This window comes from Mustela nivalis, assembly GCF_964662115.1.
Source record: "Mustela nivalis genome assembly, chromosome: 7".
Classification (NCBI taxonomy): domain Eukaryota; kingdom Metazoa; phylum Chordata; class Mammalia; order Carnivora; family Mustelidae; genus Mustela; species Mustela nivalis.
The window spans coordinates 78,406,857-78,426,381 of record NC_139026.1 but is presented as its reverse complement, the minus strand read 5'-3'; the positions used below and the strand labels follow the sequence as shown (position 1 = coordinate 78,426,381).

The following is a 19,525-nucleotide window of genomic DNA, read 5'->3' as shown; positions in this document are numbered from 1 at the left end:
GCTCAGTGTATTTTTTTATAAAAAAGTAAATTTTAGGATACATAATCTAACAAAAATGTTATGAATTTTGAACTTCTACAAAGATACACGTTATTATAGTACACTTTATGATAACTGGTATTTTTCTGACATTTATTTAAAGTGTCAGGTCCCAAATGTAATGAAAGTTCTGTTTCCTCTGTATGCATTGACAAATAAGCAGGTTTCTAGTGGAAAATGTTCTCAACCTTTTGTAGATATTGTGGAATTTAAAAACTGTTTGGAGAAGAAAATTCAATGAATGTGGGAATTATTTTTGCCTCAGACTTGCTATTTACTAAACATGGGAAAATTTATGCCAGTAAAATAATTTGAATGTGGAAAAGGCTTCTATTAGGACTCAAAATGTGTTAAATATCTGAGAATTCCTGAGAATGATGCTTTTAAAATATTTTATGAATATGCCTTTTGCCATGGCACATACCTTTAAAAAAATCATTTGCGAAGTATTGATGCTTCTACACATTACATTTCCTTAACTAACTTCTCTCTAGTAAAAGAGCATAGCAAGTCACAAGATTAATTCTTTTGGGGCTTTTCCCAGGATTTTCAAACTTTATTCTATCAAAATAGCTTTTCAGTTTGGCTACAATTAGGGAGAAAAAATACCTATAGTGAAATGTTAGACTCAAGCTTACTCCCATTTTACATCCTTGGGGTAGCTGTGTCCAGTGTCTGAAATACTCTTCTAGCTCTGACTGGTTTTCTCTTGTCACCCAGGTTCAGGAGAAATATAACCTTCTCAAAGAGGATTTTCTGACCACTCAATCAAAAGGAGCACTGCTCACTACCGCCACTGCCACTAACCCCACAATGCCACCATCTTTCCCAAATGCATCTTTCTTCTTTTGCTATTATAATAGCATTTATCACTACCTAATTTTTCGTTCATGTCTTTTTTTCCATCTTTCCCATTGAAATGTAAACCATGAGAACTGAGAGTTTGCCTTGGGTAGCCCTATATCCCTTGTGCCTAGAAGAATGTCTGGCACATGGTAAATAATCAGTGTTTACAGAGGAAACGTCTAATTATTTAGATGGAATATATATATCAACAATTTTTGGTTTACATATACTTATTATAAATTCTGTCATAGAATTCTATTCTCTTAACCCTATCCCAACCCTATTCTTTCCCTTCCCTTCCTCCCTCTTTCTACCACCTTCTTTCAACAAAAAGTTTTCAGCTTATGTTATATACGGTTTGCCGACATGGAGTGGACTCCTTATACTGGCATAATCCAAATAATACAATGTTTTTCATCTTTGAATTTTCAGTATGATATATTCTATATCATTAATACTTAAATATTTGTATCGATATTATACAAAGCTTTATCTACAAGCATACTGTAGAGTTCGTCCCTCATACTTTTTTTTTTTTTAAGATTTTACTTATTTATTTAACAGAGAGAAACACAGCCAGAGAGGGAACACAAGCAGGGCAAGTGGGAGAGGGAGGAGCAGCCTTCCCACTGAGCAGGGAGCCCGATGGGGACTTGATCCCAGGACCCTGGGACCATGACATGAGCCGAAGGCAGATGCTTAACAACTGAGCACCCAGGTGCCCCCTGTCCCTCATACTTTGATGCTGTATTCACTTTTTAATCACCATTACAAAATATCATTTGTTCTTAGAAATGTTATCATTGTTCTTAGAGCAAATTTTTAAATGCTGTTCCTTTTCCTTGTTCTTTCTAATACTCTTCAAATACCATACAAAGACAACTTCCTGAACCTATTGGGTGGAATGGGAACTCATGAAATTCAACTGTTTAAATTTAAATGACAAAAAAAAAAAAAGGAAAATTCTAAAGAGAACCATCCAGTTGATAATGGATAAATGACTTCTGACATATATATATATATATATATACATATATATATATATATATATACACACACATATATATATAGGTTTTAAATTCATTCCTAGACATAAGACAAAATTATAATCCTGTTGCTTTCCTCTGTCTTGGTTTGGTAAATGTATTTTCTCCATCTGTGAATAAAACAGAATTAGAATCATTTCATCTGACTGATTATGGGCCTTTGTGACTGTGTAACATTTCAGACTGCTGAAGTATAAAATTAAGCTACCCAGCTGGATCTTAGAATAGCTTTGTAGCTAATAACTCCAACTGACAAATACAACAGAGTTCTATTTGAATTCAATATAAATTTAACCAAATATTAAAATAAATAAAGTAAAATTAAATGTATTTTAATTAAAAATTTTATACTTTCTTATTTCCCATGTGGCTGTGTTTCAACATATGTGTGTAGTATCTGATGACAAGACCTCAATTAAAATTTTAGAAAGGCAGTGCTCATTCCAAGAAGATTCATTTCCTTTGGAGTTGGATTATTTTATGATGCTTTTAGTTTTAGTTTTAGTTTTAGCTTCAGAGCAAAACTGGAAATTCTCCATCCTGATTTTTTTTTTTATCCTTGCCCTCCCTGGGTTATCATGTGTTTGAAAGTTTTAAAAAAATGAATCACTTTTAAATGCTGCCAAATGAAATCATTTTTAAATATAGCAGTTTATCATTTTATTTCTTACTTCAGGTACAAGAAGGAATGCATCTTTTGATAACTGGTCCTAATGGTTGTGGGAAAAGTTCTCTCTTCAGAATTTTAAGCGGGCTCTGGCCTGTGTATGAAGGAGTCCTCTATAAGCCACCTCCCCAACATATGTTCTATATTCCACAAAGGTAGGTACATATTTTATATCATGAGAAAATTTCAGTTTGCTTTTGAATTATCTTGATTCCTTAAGCTCCTCAGTTTATAATCTTTAAACTTGTTTTCACTGAGAGAAACTATTAAGAAAATAAAATTCAGTTATTCAAAAAAGTTTCATTATTGCTTTGATTTTGAGAGTTTCCAGGATAAAACCACTTCTTTTTATTTTCACATCTATCTAGATATATGGAGCATTCAAAGACCATAGATGTTAGTCTCAAGGAAGAGCAGCCTAATCGAAGGAATGATTTGATTGCTTTAGATGTCAGATTATCTCTTCTCACAGACAAAGCTGTATTTGTATAGTATACCAGTCTTTTCATCAAACTGTATACATTCATATGTTCTAATATTGTTCATTTGTATCTGAAGAGCCTCCATAAAATAGTCTTTATTATAGTTATCTATATTATTAATTAATGATTTGAAACTGCCTTATTTAAAAAATTACAAATGAGTGCAAAGTAAGCATAGAGATATTTTAAAAGAATATTGTTTCTTTTGAAGTCTTTAGCCATCTTTCCTTGTAATAATTTAGGAACATCTAAATACAAAGTTATATTTGAGAATTTGGAATATTTATTGTGGGTGAGAGAAAATGAAATTTGAGGAAGAGGCACACTCATGCTCATCTTTTCCATCTGTCATCACCCTGGGCTAGGTGGACATCACAGAGCGCTCCTGTATTAGATGGCTATTCTGTGGAACATAATAGAGCACTTAGACTGGAAGTACAGAGACAGAACAAATATAAAACTTACATCAAGTAAGGTACTATCACATGTCTCTCTTGCCCCTTTTCTCTTGTCAAAAAGTGTTTGTACCATCCTGCTCCCTGGTCTAATTTTTAGACCATATGTTATATTTAGGAACATGAGGGTTTGTGAGGTTCTTTGCTTTAAAGTAAGACTTATGTTAGTAGTAGGAAGCTACTTCAAGTATGGGAGAATGAATTGCACTGGCAATAAGAAAATATTGGATGTGAGCAGTGTCATGAATTCTTATGTTTAACATAAAGTAGATAACATTTTATGACACCAGAATCATTGTCTCTTCCTCTGTATGCTTTTGGGAAACCTTTTGAATCTGACAATTAAATTATACAGACAATGCTTAAGTTTCAGACATTAATGTGTTAAGTAGACTGATTTTAAATTTTTAATTTAGGTTATAAGGTTTAAAATCATGAGGAAAATATTCTGTCATAGAATTCTATTCTCTTAATCCAAATAAAATCATATATATAAATTTTATATTTTTAGCTATTTTAAATTTCCTAGATAATATGAAAGATACAATTCTTGAACATAGCTGTGACATGAGAAATACAAGATATTTCCAAGGAATATAAAAGTACATAATCCTATAAAATTATCCTTCAGAAATTAAGGAGAAATAAAGTCTTTCCTAGACAAACAAAAGCTGAGGGAATCCATTGCCACTAGACCTGCCTTATAAGACATGCTGAAAGGAGTTCTTGGAATTGAAATGAAGGTAACTTGTAACATGAAAAAACATGAAAATAGACAGATACACCAGTAAAGGTAAATATATATAGTCAATTCAGAATATTCTAATATGACAGTGTATCAACCACTTAAATATAAGTATAAAGGACAAAGTATAAAAATAACTATTTATAAGTAGTATAATTCCAATATAAAAAGAGATAAGTTGTGATGTTAAAAACTTAAAAGAAGGAGAGTGAAAGGGTAGAGAGTTTGTATGCAATTGAAGTTAGGTTGTTAACACAAGGCAAAAACCCATAGTAGATTCATAAATAAAGAGAAAGTTATCAGAGAGAGAACTACTATGGAAATCACCAATTCACAAAGGAAAGGCTGCAAGAGAGGAAGAAAGGGGCCAGAGAACGCAAAAAAAAAAAAAAAGAAAAAGAAAAAGAAAACTGGCTTAGTTTGGCATTAGTAAGTTCTTGACTATTAACACTTACTCTAAATGTAAATGGATTAAATTCTCCAGTCAAAAGGCATAGAGTGGCTGGCAAGAGAAAAAACAAGACCCAACTCTATACTGCCTATAAGAGACTCACTTCAGCTTTAAGGACACACACAGACTGAAAGTGAAGGGATGGAAAAAGATAGTCCATGTAAATGGAAACCAAAAGAGAGCAGGGATAGCTATGATTTTATCAGACAAAATAGACTTCAAGTGAAAAATGTTAACAAGAGACAAAGAAGGTCATTATATAATGATAATGGGGTCAATTTGTCAAGAAGATACAATAGCTATAATATATATGCACCCAACAAATGGAGCACCTAAATATACTAAGCAAATACTAACAAATCTGAAGAAAGTTATGCAACTATACATTAATACCTGGGGACTTTAGGACCCTACTTTCAACCACAAATAGATCATCCAGACAGAAAATTAACAACAAATATTGAACTTGAACCATACTTTAGACCAAACAGACCTAACAGACATATATAGGCATTCTATCCAACAGCAGCAAAATAGATATTCTCAAGCATGCATGGAACATTCTCTAGGAATATCATATGACACAAAAGAAGTCTTAGCAAATTTAGGAAGATTGAAATCATACCAAGTACTACTTTTCCCATTACAATGGTATGAAACTAGATATCAATAATAAGGGGAAAGCTGGAAATTTTACAAATATGTGAAAATTAAGTAATACTCCTGAGCACCAATGGGTCAAAGAAGAAATCAAAAGAGAAATTTTAAAAATTTTGAAACAAATGAGAATGGAAGCCCAAATGTATGGGATGTTACAATAGCAGCTCTTTTTTTTTTTAATAAAGATTTTATTTTATTTATTTGACAGAGAGAGAGAGAGTACAAGCAGAGGGAGCAGCAGACAGAGGGAAAGGGAGAAGCAGACTCCCTACTGAGCTGGAAGCCCAATGGGGGGCTCATGATCATAGGTCCAGAGATCAAGCCTGGGATCAGATTCCCTGGTCAGCGGAAAGTCTGCTTCTCCCTCTGCCCCTTCCACACCTCTTTTGCTCTCTCTTTCTCTCTCTCTCAAATAAATAAATTCTTTAGGGAAAAAAAAGACAAGAGATAACAAGTATTGGGAAGGATGTGAAGAAAAGGGGACCTTGTGCACTATTGGTGGGAATGTAAGTTGGTTCAGCCACTATGGAAAACTATTAAGGAAGCTCCTTAAAAAATTAAAGACCGAACTATCATCTGATCCAGCAATACCCCTTCTGGTTATATATGTCTAAAGAAAATGAAAACAGGATCTTGAAGGGATTCCTGTATTCTCATACTCATTGCAGCATTGTTTACAATAGGCAAAATGTGGAAACAACCTCAGTGTCCAGTGACAGTTAAATGGAAAGAGATGTGTGTATGTGTGTGTGTATACACACACACATATATTTGTACAATGAAACTTCTTCAGCTAAGAGAACATGTGAAAAGACTTTGAGGACATTATACTAAGTGAAAATAGTTATACTAAGTGAAATAAATATATAATACATTATACTAAGTGAAATAATTCTGACAAAGAACGACAAATATTGTATGATAGCACCTATATGTGAACTCTAAAAAAAACCAAGCTTAGAGAATCAAATGATGGTTACCAAGAGCTGGCAAGTAGAGGAAATGGGGAGATGCTGGTCAAATATACAAAATTCTAGTTAGAAGTTGAGTAAGTTCTGATAATCTAATGCACAGCATTGTGGTTACAGTTAGCAGTAAAATATACTTGGAGGTTGTTGAGAGAGTAAGTCTAAAATGTTCTTGCCACAATAAAGTCATGGTAATTATGTGAGGTGATAGAGTCATCAGGTAATACTTCAGTGATAATCATTTTGCTATATAATATATGAAATCAACTTGTATACCTTAAACTTACTTGTATACCTTGTTATAAACAACTTGCATACCTTAAACTTACACAATGTTATATGCTAATTTTATCTCAATAAAGCTGAAAAAAAGAAAAGAAAAAATACCACTGAACTATGGACATAGAAATGGTAGAACAAATTTTGTGTGTATTTTATCAAATTTTTATAAAGTAAGGTAAAAAAACAAAGTACATAAATTCCAATATTTGCCCTCAGAGAGACCTGTGTTGTTTTGCAACAAACATAAATCACTGGGAACTTTTTCTTCATTATGAAATTTACTGTTGCCTAAGCAAAAGGTCAACTGCAACTTAGGGAGAAATGAGAATGAAAACTATTTTTTAATGTTAAAGTATTTTAAAATAATTACTGTTAAAAGTAATTTTATTTTATGTAGCTTCTAGAAACATGAAGATTTGTATTTATGTTTAAAATTTAATAAAACTTATCTTTCAAAAAAGCATAAAATATATTTAAATGTATATATAAACCAAGAGAGTCTAAATGTATATTTCTTATATTCTAAATGCTGTTTTCTTCAAGAAAGCTTGAAAATAATCTTATAAGTGTTTATGATTTCAAAGAAAGCTGCTACAACCTCCTTCAAAATATTTGTCAGTAGGCATTCTTAAACACTTCTTTGAATATTTTCATTAATGACTTATTATCTAATGGTTTATTGCATTAATTTATAGTAATATAGAATGGTTAAGTACTAGTTTGGTAGGAAAAAAAACTGTAAAGTGAATACAGAATTGAGTCTTATGTACCTACAGAATAAGTATATAATAAAATAAGTATAAATTCATAAGTTATAAACAGACTTTATAATAATCTCCCTGTTTTCACTTTTTATAACTGAAAGACTTCTTGATAGAGGATGTGTCTTCATGCAGTGATCAAATGTACATGAGTTGTTATCTTCATGGGGAAAAAAGGAGTAGATTTTGTTTAAATGGGTTCCCAGTAATGTCATTTGTATACAAAAGAAAAAAGAACCACTGAGGAAAAAAAAAGTTGAAATTAAGCAAATTAGGACACTTATATTTTAAACCATGTCTTCAGAGAATGTAGCTATGGCTCATTTTGCAAGCTGGAAAACCTGAATTCCTAAGAAATTGTGAAATGTCCTCAGTATTATCCCACTTAATGTCTCCTAATACTTTAACAATGTTAATAATGAGAACCAGATAAGCAAAAATCTGGGCCTTAGTTCAAGGATACAAATAAAAAGTTGTGCTAGATAAACTAGTTTCAAAACAGTTTCCTGTTAGCCTGTTTCATTAATTGGGTATGATAACTATTAGAACATTTGATAAGTTTTAGCAAAGAAAAATTTCATCTCTAATGTAGATTTAACTGCTCTAAATCTATGGAATAATATATGGTAAAATGCTTAGTGTTGCTTAAGTGTGACTTTAAAAAAAATATTTGGGCAATTTGTTCAAGACCGAATTTCCTCAGCAATGTGACTGTACCGTACTCTTCAAACTGATGACTAAAACTTGTTGTTTCTTACTATTAGCTATCTTAATCCTCAGGAAAAGTTTTCCAGTTGGATACAGATCCTGAATATCTTTTGTCAATTCTTGATGTAGTTTTTCTTGTTTTCTCAACCACCTAAGAGTAGATTGTGATTTCCTGCTTTTGGATTCACTAATCCACTAATTTAGGATCCATTAGTCATGTAGTAACTCAGTAGAATGTCTCTATCTTCAACCATTAAAGCCTCAAAAGCTCGGTCCTTTATTTGTTTAGTTCACCTGCTAACAAAACATTATTTTAGGGGCGCCTGGGTGGCTCAGTGGGTTAAGCCGCTGCCTTCGGCTCAGGTCATGATCTCAGGGTCCTGGGATCGAGTCCTGCATCGGGCTCTCTGCTCAGCAGAGAGCCTGCTTCCTCCTCTCCTCTCTCTGCCTGCCTCTCTGCCTACTTGTGACCTCTCTCTGTCAAGTAAATAAATAAAAAATCTTAAAAAAAAAAAAAACATTTTATGCTAACATTCACCACAATAGGCAATTGAAATATCCTGATGGGGGTTGAGGACAAAGAGTGAGGAGAGGAAAGGAGAAAGTGGGGAGGAACAAAGAGGGAAGGACTGGAGGGAAGGGAGGAAGAAAAGAAAGAGAAGAAATAGTTGTTTCTTGACAAAAGGTAGCGAAATCTTGTGTTCCTTTATATTACTGTGTTGTTGGTTTTTTTTTTTTTTATATATATATATCATTCAGAGGATCATTTGTATACATATCTCTCCTCAGCAACAGTCTCCAGTTGGGCACCAACCCACTGTGTAATTCTGTTCCCAGAGCTCTTGCTCTCACTACCCTTTCTTGGTACAAATATCTTGGGAATGAAAATTTAACCATGATCTTCTTACTACTCAGTCCCTATGCCTTAATACACCTTCAACAGGTCTGAAATAGATTCAGACTTCCCATAATTTTGTATGAAAAGGTAACTTGTGCAAATTTCTGACCATCCTTGACTTTGGAATTTAATAAGTAAAAGGTTAGGAAAGTGAGAGGATTGTATTATAAGGGTTGAATTAGATTTAACTAAACATTAAAAAAAATAAAAACAAGAGAAAAGGGATGAGATGGCTAGGATATCGTACTTCATATCTTGGGAACATTAATGTACTTTATTCTTTGTTAAAACTCGACTCTTTTTTTTAAAATTTTTAAGTATTTATTAAAGTCCTGCTATGGGGCACCTGGGTGGCTCAGTGAGTTAAGCCTCTGCCTATGGCTCAGGTCATGATCTCAGGGTCCTGGTATCGAGTCCCGTTATTGGGCTCTCTGCTCAGCAGGGAGCCTGCTTCCCTCTCTCTCTCTGCCTGCCTCTCTGCCTACTTGTGATCTCTCTCTGTGTCAAATAAATTTTTTAAAAAAACTTAAAAAAAAAAAAAGTCCTGCTATTAGATGCTACGGAGGATAGACAATGAAGAAAACAGAGTAACTTTCAATGTGGAACTTGTTAAATTTGATTAGGAAAAAAAATAAGCAATCAACTTCAATACAAGTTAGAATAAGTGGCTCAAGAAAGGCAGGAATTGCTGTAGATGTTCAAAATGAGAAAAATCACAATATAACACTGTGTCTTTTGATTTAGGTTTTGAAAGTTAGTTAGGATTTTAATAGCTGTCATGATTTGGATGTTTCTCCAGTGACTAAATAGATCAGAAATGCCTCAGATTCAAGTAGGCACACAATTTTTGTTCTTGCTTTTGGATGCTTCTAAGCAAGGTTTTCCTATTCACCCTCTCTCTAATACACCAATTTCAGAAAAGCAAATATTTATTAATTCAACTCCATGAATATTCTGTCATTGGTACATACTGGAAATAATAGTGCCCATTAGCTAGGTCCTTAAACATTGCTAAAGCTTTTCATGTTGAAGTTCTCTGAATTACTTTTTAAAGTTTTTAAAACTTTTAAAAGGTTTTGTAACTTTAAAAAAAAAGAAAAAACTTTTTAAAGTTCTCTGTTGCTTTGTGGATCTGCTATTTGCCCAGTTTCCACCCAAAGAACTTATCTCCTCTCTATAAATAAATGACACATTTTTCTTATACTCAAATATATATTATTATATTTATATCATATATATATAGCTTAATATGTTAAATTTTAGTCTATTAATGCTCCTCAAGAAACATACCAAATGATGACAATAACTTCTCTTACACTCATTGATTCTCATTCTTTTTTGCCAGAAGATATTCTGAAATCATAAATAACATTTCATTTATCAGCTCAGTATTTGCTTGCCACTTCATTCACAATATAGTATGTTCAAGTACCATGCAGTTTAATCTTCTAGGCTAAATGTGTAATAAAGTAGTTATGAACTACATTTTTAAATTAAATGAAACATGAAAATCCTAAATTTGATTGTATGCAGGAATGATAGCACAACTAATTAGACTATAAAGAAAATTAAATATAGATAAGGCTACTTCTATCTTTTAATGTAGCAACAGTATATATTGATCATGCTCTGAATAAACCATGTTAAATAGAATGTTTTAAATAATTAAACTGGAGTTCAAAGAGACCAGAGACTTTAATACTTTGAGTTACATAGCATTTCAGAGCCAGGGCTAGAATTCATCAAATCTCTGGTTCTAAACCCTCTACATTCACTGCTTCTTATTTTCAGATTAATAAAATAATCGTATTAAAAACATCTACCTGTGATTGAAAAGAAAAAAACAAACCACTGTCTGACCTTAAATGTTTTCTCAGACAATCATAGTAATTAAAGCCTCTCCAGCATTGTCCCAAATTTATGGGGGATAACAAACCACGGTTCTTGTATAGTTTGCATTCACTTTCCAAAAATTTCTGTATTTGTCAATTGCTTTTCTTAGAAGAGCTTATGACATGAAACCTCAGCTTTAGCGGTGCCAGCATTTAATCCATGCTCCCTTTGTTGGCATTTCTATTCATGCATGTAATGATACAGCTTATGTATTTTTTTAATTGAAGTATAGTTGATCATCCTATGTATTTTTAACATAAAGTGAATTAATATTGATTTTTATGTTGGGAATTGTATGACCTCTTGAAATAATTGATGGATCCTGGAGCATCTTTAGCAAGAGCTAAACATCTCTGGTCTTATTACTTTGTTTTTGTTTTGTTTTGTTATTTTACAAGGTGACAAGCGATTGCTGTGCATTACTCAACTATTCTACACATATGTTTCTAATTTTTCTGTATGAAAACTCATAAAGTTGGTGTTAGTGTCCCTATCTTTAGATGAGAAAACTTGGGTTGAAGTCATCCAGCTGAGTGGAGCTAACATATGAACTTAGGCAAATCTGACTCTGAAGTTATTTTGTCTTGGTGGTTGTTGGCAGCAGGGCACATTTCTCTGAAAAATTACTACTCCCTTGCAAATATCACCAGCTAAGGTTGTTTGCTCGGTACGCTAAATCTGTACTAATATCAAGCTATTGTTTGGAAGCAGAGGTCATTTATAATGATGGGGGGTGAGGAAAATCCGAGACAATTTTAATGTAACAGGAACTGGTGGGCCTGGGTGACTCAGTCACTTAAACGTCTGCCTTTGGCTCAGGTCATTATCCCAAGGTCCTGAGATTGAGCTCTAAACTGGGGCTTCTACTTCTTCCTCTCTCTCTGCCTCTCTTCCCCTGATTGTACTCTCTCTCTCTCTTCCTGTCTCTCTCAAATAAATAAAACCTTTAAAAAGAAATAAAATTTAGCATAGGTACTGGCTATCGTTCATTTATGCTAACGTGAAGAGAGATATTCTTGTTTAACATTGAAATTCCTTTAAACTAAGTTCAAATCACTTTCAGATTAGAATATGTTCACTAGTCCTTCTAATCTTCCAAAACCCACCTATCTATAAAATTTTATATAATCTGTAAAAGTATTTCCTTAATTTAATATCAGGCTTCTGGTGTACCTGGGTGGCTCAGTCAGTTAAGTGTCTGCCTTTAGCTCAGATCATGATCCCAGGGTCCTGGAGTTGAGCCCCGTGTTGGACTCCCTGCTCAGAGGGGAGTCTGGTTCTTCCTCTGCCTCTCCCCTTCAGCCTGTCCTCTCTCTTTTGCTTACTCTCTCTCAGATAAATAAGTAAAATCTTTAAGGAAAATTAAAAAATAAAATCAGACTTCCTGCAGAGATATAAATTTTAGTTTTCATAATGCATTATGACATTAAAAAATCATCAGTTAACCTCTATGTTGTCAAAAGAAGAGACTGTCTCACAACAGAATAAAGACTTTTGGTTCAAGAAGTACATTAGAATGAAATAAACACATAACACCAATAACACCAACATTGACACAACTGCATTGCAGAATGTACTTGTGTCAAATGAGTTTTGTAGATACTTAAAAGTTTGAACATCCTTTTGAATTGTTTCTATATAAATACTTTCCAAATCCAGGATTTCCTATTTGGAGGGGTAGAACTGTTATTGAAGAGTGTTGTTTAACCCATACATATAAAACCAAATAATGACTATTAAAGAACCAGGAGTGCATGAGATCAGGACCACGGTTAGAACACCCTAGTTTGCCTCCCTGAGAGGCAACTTGAAAGGGTGCTCTCATAATCAACAAAGTATTGTTAGTGAGATCCTTGATTTGCTCTTCCTTTCTTTCTTTTCTTTTCTTTCTCTTCTCTCTCTTTTTTTTTTTTTCCCTTAGTCTCAGATCTCAGATTAGAAAATGATGATGTGGCCTGGAAAACAACCTAAGTAAGAATATGGAGGAATGCTAGTTTAAATATCTTGATTACTGTTTTACTCTTGGTCTCTAGTTTTTGGGTTTTTGATTCTTAATGGAACTCTAGGTACAAATATATAGAGTACACCAACATGGAGAGCCTCTGAAGGACAAAGAGTGTGTTTATTTAAGTAAGATGCAGGCTTCCCTGGGGCCATTGCCTGAGTGGAATGTTGGTCTGAAAGGACCGCTGGAATAAAGAATGTGATATGGCTTAATTCAGGCCTACTCATGGAGCCCCATACACAGTCAGTTACACATACACTAGTCTTGCTGCCCCCAAATTAGACAAATCTTAGGGAGTGTGATTTGTTACTAGAACACTTTGCCTATGTTGACTCACTGTTGCACAAATTTTCATAGAATATAAGCTAGAAAGGGCATCTGCATATCTGTACCACACTGGTAGTATACTACTACATCTATAGAATTTCTAGAATGTCATATTACAACAATGCAATGAACAAACAATGAATGATTGAACAAGTGAATGAATGAACATCTCCACAGATTTGGTTTCTATTGCCAAATCAGTCTGGCCCCATATACTAATTAGGAAGCAAACTTTTGTTTCTTGCACTAGATATGTTATCTAATCCTCTTTATGATGGGGATAAATATTTGCCATTTAACATGTCCTTTGTTTGTTTGTTTAAGATTTTTATTTATTTATTTGACAGGCAGAGAGGCAGGCAGAGAGAGAGAGAGGTGGAAGCAGGCTCCCCGCTGAGCAGAGAGCCCGATGTGGGGCTCAATCCCAGGACCCTGGGATCATGACCTGAGCCCAAGGCAGAGGCTTTAACCCACTGAGCCACCCAGGTGCCCCTAACATGTCCTTTGTAAAAGAAATTATTTTAGCCATGAGGAAGGCTAAGTAATAGGCTGTAACTAAATTACTTCTATTCCTTTGCTTTCTGATTACTAGACTCAAAGCAAGTGAGCTGCATAAGTATCTTCAAGGAATTGGCTGACAGAATTGTAAATTATACATTTCAGTATCTCCTGTGTAGTAAAGGGCACATTCATTTAAAAAAAAAAAAAAACGCTCTCTTAAAGAAATCTATAAATATAAATAATTTCCTTTAGTTTCCTGTTACTTGGAAAAAAATGTTTAGGATGCATTTTTTTTCATATTTAAGTCTTCTATTTATATATAAAAATAACTTCTATTCTTTTATAAAAATAGCAATGGTAAAAAGTCTTCCTTTGCATCTGAAGTTTCCTTATTTAATGATCAGTTATTAAGTTGAATCATATGGAATTAGAATTTTCATAGATCAAAAAGTCAAGTAACAGAAATTTCATATAGTAATCTAATGATAAATACTTTTAACAAAAGTTGAGTTTTAAGAGGTTTGCATTTTTTTTTTTAAGATTTTATTTGTTTATTTGACAGAGAGAGATCACAAGTAGGCAGAGAGGCAGGCAGAGAGAGAGAGAGAGAGAGAGAGGAGGAAGCAGGGTTCTCTGCTGAGCAGAGAGCCCCATGCGGGGCTTGATCCCCAGGACCCAAAGATCATGACCTGAGCCAAAGGCAGTGGCTTAACCCACTGAGCCACCCAGGCGCCCCAGAGGTTTGCATTTTTATCAGGTTAACAATACTTTGATTTTTCCACTAACATTATTCTTATTACTTGAAAATAAATATAGTCCCTGCTCTTCAGAGGCTCTACACATCTCCGTTTTGGCACCTAGAAATAAGACCCTAAAAATAAGATTGCAGTAATAGTAATATCTCTTTTTAGTTGAGTACTTCTTTTTTGCCACATATTTTTTTAAGAATATTAGGAATGACTAATGCATTGAAAACTCAGATTTAATTCTTGTTATTCATGAAAGGATCTGATGACATGATTGGTCCCATTGTGTACATTTATTTGAATTATTAATAACTAGATTTTGTGGCTTTCTGATTGTCAATTATCACTATGGTAACACAGCAGTACTTAGCTGTACCTTAAACTTAACACATCTCATGCTTAAAAATAGTTAGTATTGCTGTGAAATTTTTGTCAACATTGTTGACAATTAAATTCCAGATGACAATGAAGCATTTAGCATTTTGGATGATCATTCCAAAGGCAACAAGCACAAAAGATAGCCAACATTTCTCAATACTTTATCTTTTTTTTCTAGTTTTATCTCTATTAAAGAGAAAAATACAGAACAATATACAAATATATGAATATAAACTCTAATAGTTGCTAACACATTTTACTAAAACAATCATAAATTGTCAGATTTTTTTCTATTTTTTTATTTTTTAAAAAAGATTTTATTTATTTATTTGACAGACAGAGATCACAAGTAGGCAGAGAGGCAGGGGGGAGAAGCAGGCTTCATGCTGAGCAGAGAGCCCAATGCGGGGGCTCAATCCCAGAACCCTGGGATCATGACCTGAGCCGAAGGCAGTGGCTTTAACCCACTGAGCCACCCAGGCACCCCAAATTGTCAGATTTTTAAACGTTAACACAGAAAAGTAGGGAGTAGAATACAAATTATAGAAGTTCCCTGCGACATTCATATATAAAATAAAAAGCCATAATCATTGGCAATGGATATAATCTGAAATAACTTTCATTTTACTTATAATTAACAGGTTTTTTAAAAAAATATTTTATTTATTTATTTGATAGAGAGAGACAGAGAGATCACAAGTAGGCAGAGAGGCAGGCAGAGAGAGAGGAGGAAGCAGGCTCCCAGCTGAGCAGAGAGCCCTGTGCAGGGCTTGATCCCAGGTCCCAGAGATGATGACCTGAGCCAAAGGCAGAGATTTAACCCACTGAGCTACCCAGGCGCCCCTATAATTAACAGTTTTAAATGTAGGTACATTTGAAGTAATCCCAGATTATAAAGAAAAATAATTATGGTAATTGTTCAAATAAAAATAATTATTTAAATTGTAATGGATACCTAGGAGTTTATTCGGGTATCTTTTCTACAACAAACTGAGGTGATTCTGGGTTTTGCTTAGAGAAGTAAATTAAAATTAGTTAGTGTTTATTTTCTGATAGCTGCTAATTATAAGCAATCTGTTTCTTTTGTTGCTTGTAGGAGGTATGTTGCGTTATTCCCTCTCTGATGGGCCAGAGCAAGTAAGCTAATGATATTCTTTTTTTTTTTTTTAAGATTTTATTTATTTATTTGACAGAGAGAAATCACAAGTAGATGGAGAGGCAGGCAGAGAGAGAGAGAGAGAGGGAAGCAGGCTCCCTGCTGAGCAGAGAGCCCGATGCGGGACTCGATCCCAGGACCCTGAGATCATGACCTGAGCCGAAGGCAGCGGCTTAACCCACTGAGCCACCCAGGCGTCCCAGCTAATGATATTCTGACATGGTAACTGATCTACTGACATGGTAACTGATCTACCTAAAATATTTAGAAGATAATCTGAATAGTTCTATATATTTAGAAAGGAACGCTTAGTAAAGGGTTCTTTAAGTGCTTATCCATTATGTATAACTTTAGTAAGACTAGAGGAACTTGAGCTGGCTTAAAATGTAAAATTCTAGGCCTTTGAGCTGAAAAGGATCACAGGCAAACTAATTATATAAATATTGGATATAGGGTCCTCTGTTTCCTGTGCTTTCAAATAGATTCAGCATCATCCCAATTTTTTTGACATAGCTTTTCAAAAGAATTTGTGGTAACCACAATTTTATAATATTTTAAAATGATTAAATTAATAAAATCTATCAAAGTGTCCTTAGTTGGGGGTGCCTGGGTGACTCAGTTGGTTAAGTGACTGATTCTTGTATTCAGGTCAGGTCATAATCTCAGGGTTGTGAGGAGCCCCACACTGGGCGTGGTGCTGAGTGTGGAGCCTGCTTAAAATTCTCTCTTTACCCCTCTCCCACTGCCCCTCCCCCTCTTAAATAAAGTACCCTTGTTGCTATATACCACATTAAACCCATATAGAATGTGTTATTTTTATCATTTTACATGATGGTAAGACAATTGAGAGAAAATGGGACTCTAATAAAGCAGCATTTGTTGAGTCCTTATAAATTTATAATTTTATAAATATTTCTTGTATAATTTCATTTGTAGTCCCTTCACATAAATTTTCAAAGTAGCAATTTTCATATTCTATTCTATCATTTTGAGTAATGATAGCTCAATAATAAGTTATGTGGATACATATGCAGTTCTTCATTTTTGCATCATAAAATGTTTAGGGTTTGGCATTTTATTTAAATTTCATGCTGATTGAATTTTAAAAACTTGATAGCTAAGCGCCATGTTTTTTTGTTTTGTTTAGACTCTTATTTCAAGAGTGCATATTCAAAATGTCATGAGACCTATAAACTCAGTAAAAACTTTAGCATTGCAAAAATGTAACTATATTTTTTATATTGCTTCTCCCTCTCTCTTCGCCTCTGCTCTCCCTGCTTGTGCTCTCTCTCTGTCAAATAAATAGATAAAATCTTAAAAAAAAAAAAAAAGAATATCTTTTTTAAAAGGAGCCCCTAAGAAATAAGTTTCCTTATCTATTCATCAGAGAATTGACAGATTTCAAAAATCATAAATAAATAATAAATAACATAAATTAGCCTTTTGTTTTTTTATTTTATTTTATTTTTTAAAGATTTTATTTATTTATTTGACAGAGACCATAAGTAGGCAGAGGCAGGCAGGAGGGAAGGGAAAGCAGGCTCCCTGCTGAACTGAGAGCCCGATACGGGACTTGATCCCAGGATGCTGGGATCATGACCTGAGCCGAAGGCAGAGGTTTTAACCCACTGAGCCACCCAGCCACCTCCTAAATTAGCCTTTTAAAGAAGTTTTGAAGTTTTGCTCTTCCAAGTTCTTACAAAGAAAGCCTATGGCAGTCTTATGTGCACTGATCTTTCAGACTCTATAAATTACTCCAGTGAACTAAATGGTGCTAGAGTTACTGAAAAAAGTACTTCTAGGTAAACCTAAGATGCTTTCTTTAGTGTTTAACAGAATAACAGAATATAATCACTAAAATTTACATAATTAGGTACTTATTATTTATTAATCTTGTGAAATAATAAAAATTTACTATGTGGTATAAAACCACACATCTCTTAGCTGGTTAAATAGAAATTCTTTTGCATCTGTTCTTTTTTAAGATGTTGCCTTTTCTGGGCACCTGGATGGCTCAGTGGGTTAAGCTTCTGCCTTCGGCTCTGGTAATGATCTCAGGCTCCTGGGATGGGACCCCACAGCAGGCTCTCTGCTTAGCAGGGAGCCTGCTTCCCCCCTCTCTGCCTCTCTGCCTACTTGTGATCTCTCTCTCTTTCTGTCAAATAACTGAATAAAATCCTAAAAAAAAAAAAAAGATGTTGCCTTTTCACATAAGTAGCAATCTTAAGCCTAAGTAGAAATGAACTTTTGTTTCTTTAAAAATTTATTGGGTGCCTACTGTGTACCTGTACTTACTAAGTGCTCTGACTACAGTGGTTCATTTATGCTTTATAGAAACCCACTGCTTTGTTTAGTTTTCATAACAAATGGAATAAAGTAAGTTACTTTCCAAATGAGGTAGCTCTAGTTCAAAATTTGGGTCACATGGCTAATAAATAGTGAAACTGGAATTCCAGCCCAGAACCATCTCTCCAAAGTGTATTATCACAACCACAGCTCTTTACTGTCTTCCTTGCAATATATATATAAAATATGATTTCATCAAATATTGCTAGTTAATCAAGTCTTATGGTAGAATCTTGTAGAAACATTTCTGAAATGAATGTTCAGATGTAGTCTCCATTTTATATTGTCTCCATTTTATATTGTATCATGTCTGTTTGGAAGATCGAATTATATCTGGAATTTATACTAAGGTGTAGGATATATCTGTGCTTCTAATTTACATTAAATTGGAGCTGGTGTCACTTTGGAAGTTAGCAGAAGTACTGCCCACTATGGTTTCCTTGTATTTCTTCTTTAAGTAGTCTCAGAGTACCAGTTGAAAAACTCCTCATTGGCTCTGATAACCAACTTCTATTTTATGCTACTATTATTATTACCAGATAAAAATCCAAGATATTGTCACATTATATGAATGTTTAATATAAACAAAATAACTGTGTGTCCTAATTCTATTTTCCTTAATATGGTTAGCCTAAAGGGGGACAGGTAAAGAAAAAGGCAGGAGAGGAAGATATAGGGATATGGCAGAAGAAATGTGACCAGAAATGATATAGTCATTTCAGAAAACAGTTGGGCAGTTCCTCAAAAAGTAAACAGAGTTATATGGTCCAGCAATTCCCCTGTTAGGTGTATGCCCACTGTTTATAACAGCCAAATAGTGAAAACCACTGGAATATCCAGCAACAGATGAATGGATTAACAAAATGCGGCATATTCATACAGTAGAATATTATTCAGCCATAAAAAGCAATGAAATACAGTTACATGCTACAACGTTAATGAACGTGAAAGCATTATGCTAACAGAAAGAAGGCTGTCACAAAAGACCACATATTATATGATTTTGTGTATACAAAATGTCCAGAATAGGCAAATCCGTGGAGACAGAATGTAGATTAGTGGTTGCCAGGGATTGGGAGAATGGAAGAATAGACTGTCGGCTATTAGATATAGAGTTTCTTTTCAGTGTGAAGAAAATGTTCTGGAATCAGATCATAGTGATGGT

The 19,525-nt window shown here is 34.0% G+C and overlaps 1 protein-coding gene across 1 annotated transcript in view; it reads left to right on the top strand.

The window, feature by feature from the left end:
- Nucleotides 1–19,525, top strand: part of ABCD2 (ATP binding cassette subfamily D member 2) — a 65,378-nt gene that overhangs the window by 20,889 nt on the left and 24,964 nt on the right. Inside the window, exon 5 of the mRNA XM_082742460.1 lies at nt 2,608–2,753. Coding sequence (XP_082598586.1) covers nt 2,608–2,753 — 146 coding nt within the window. The remainder of the gene's footprint in view (nt 1–2,607; nt 2,754–19,525) is intronic.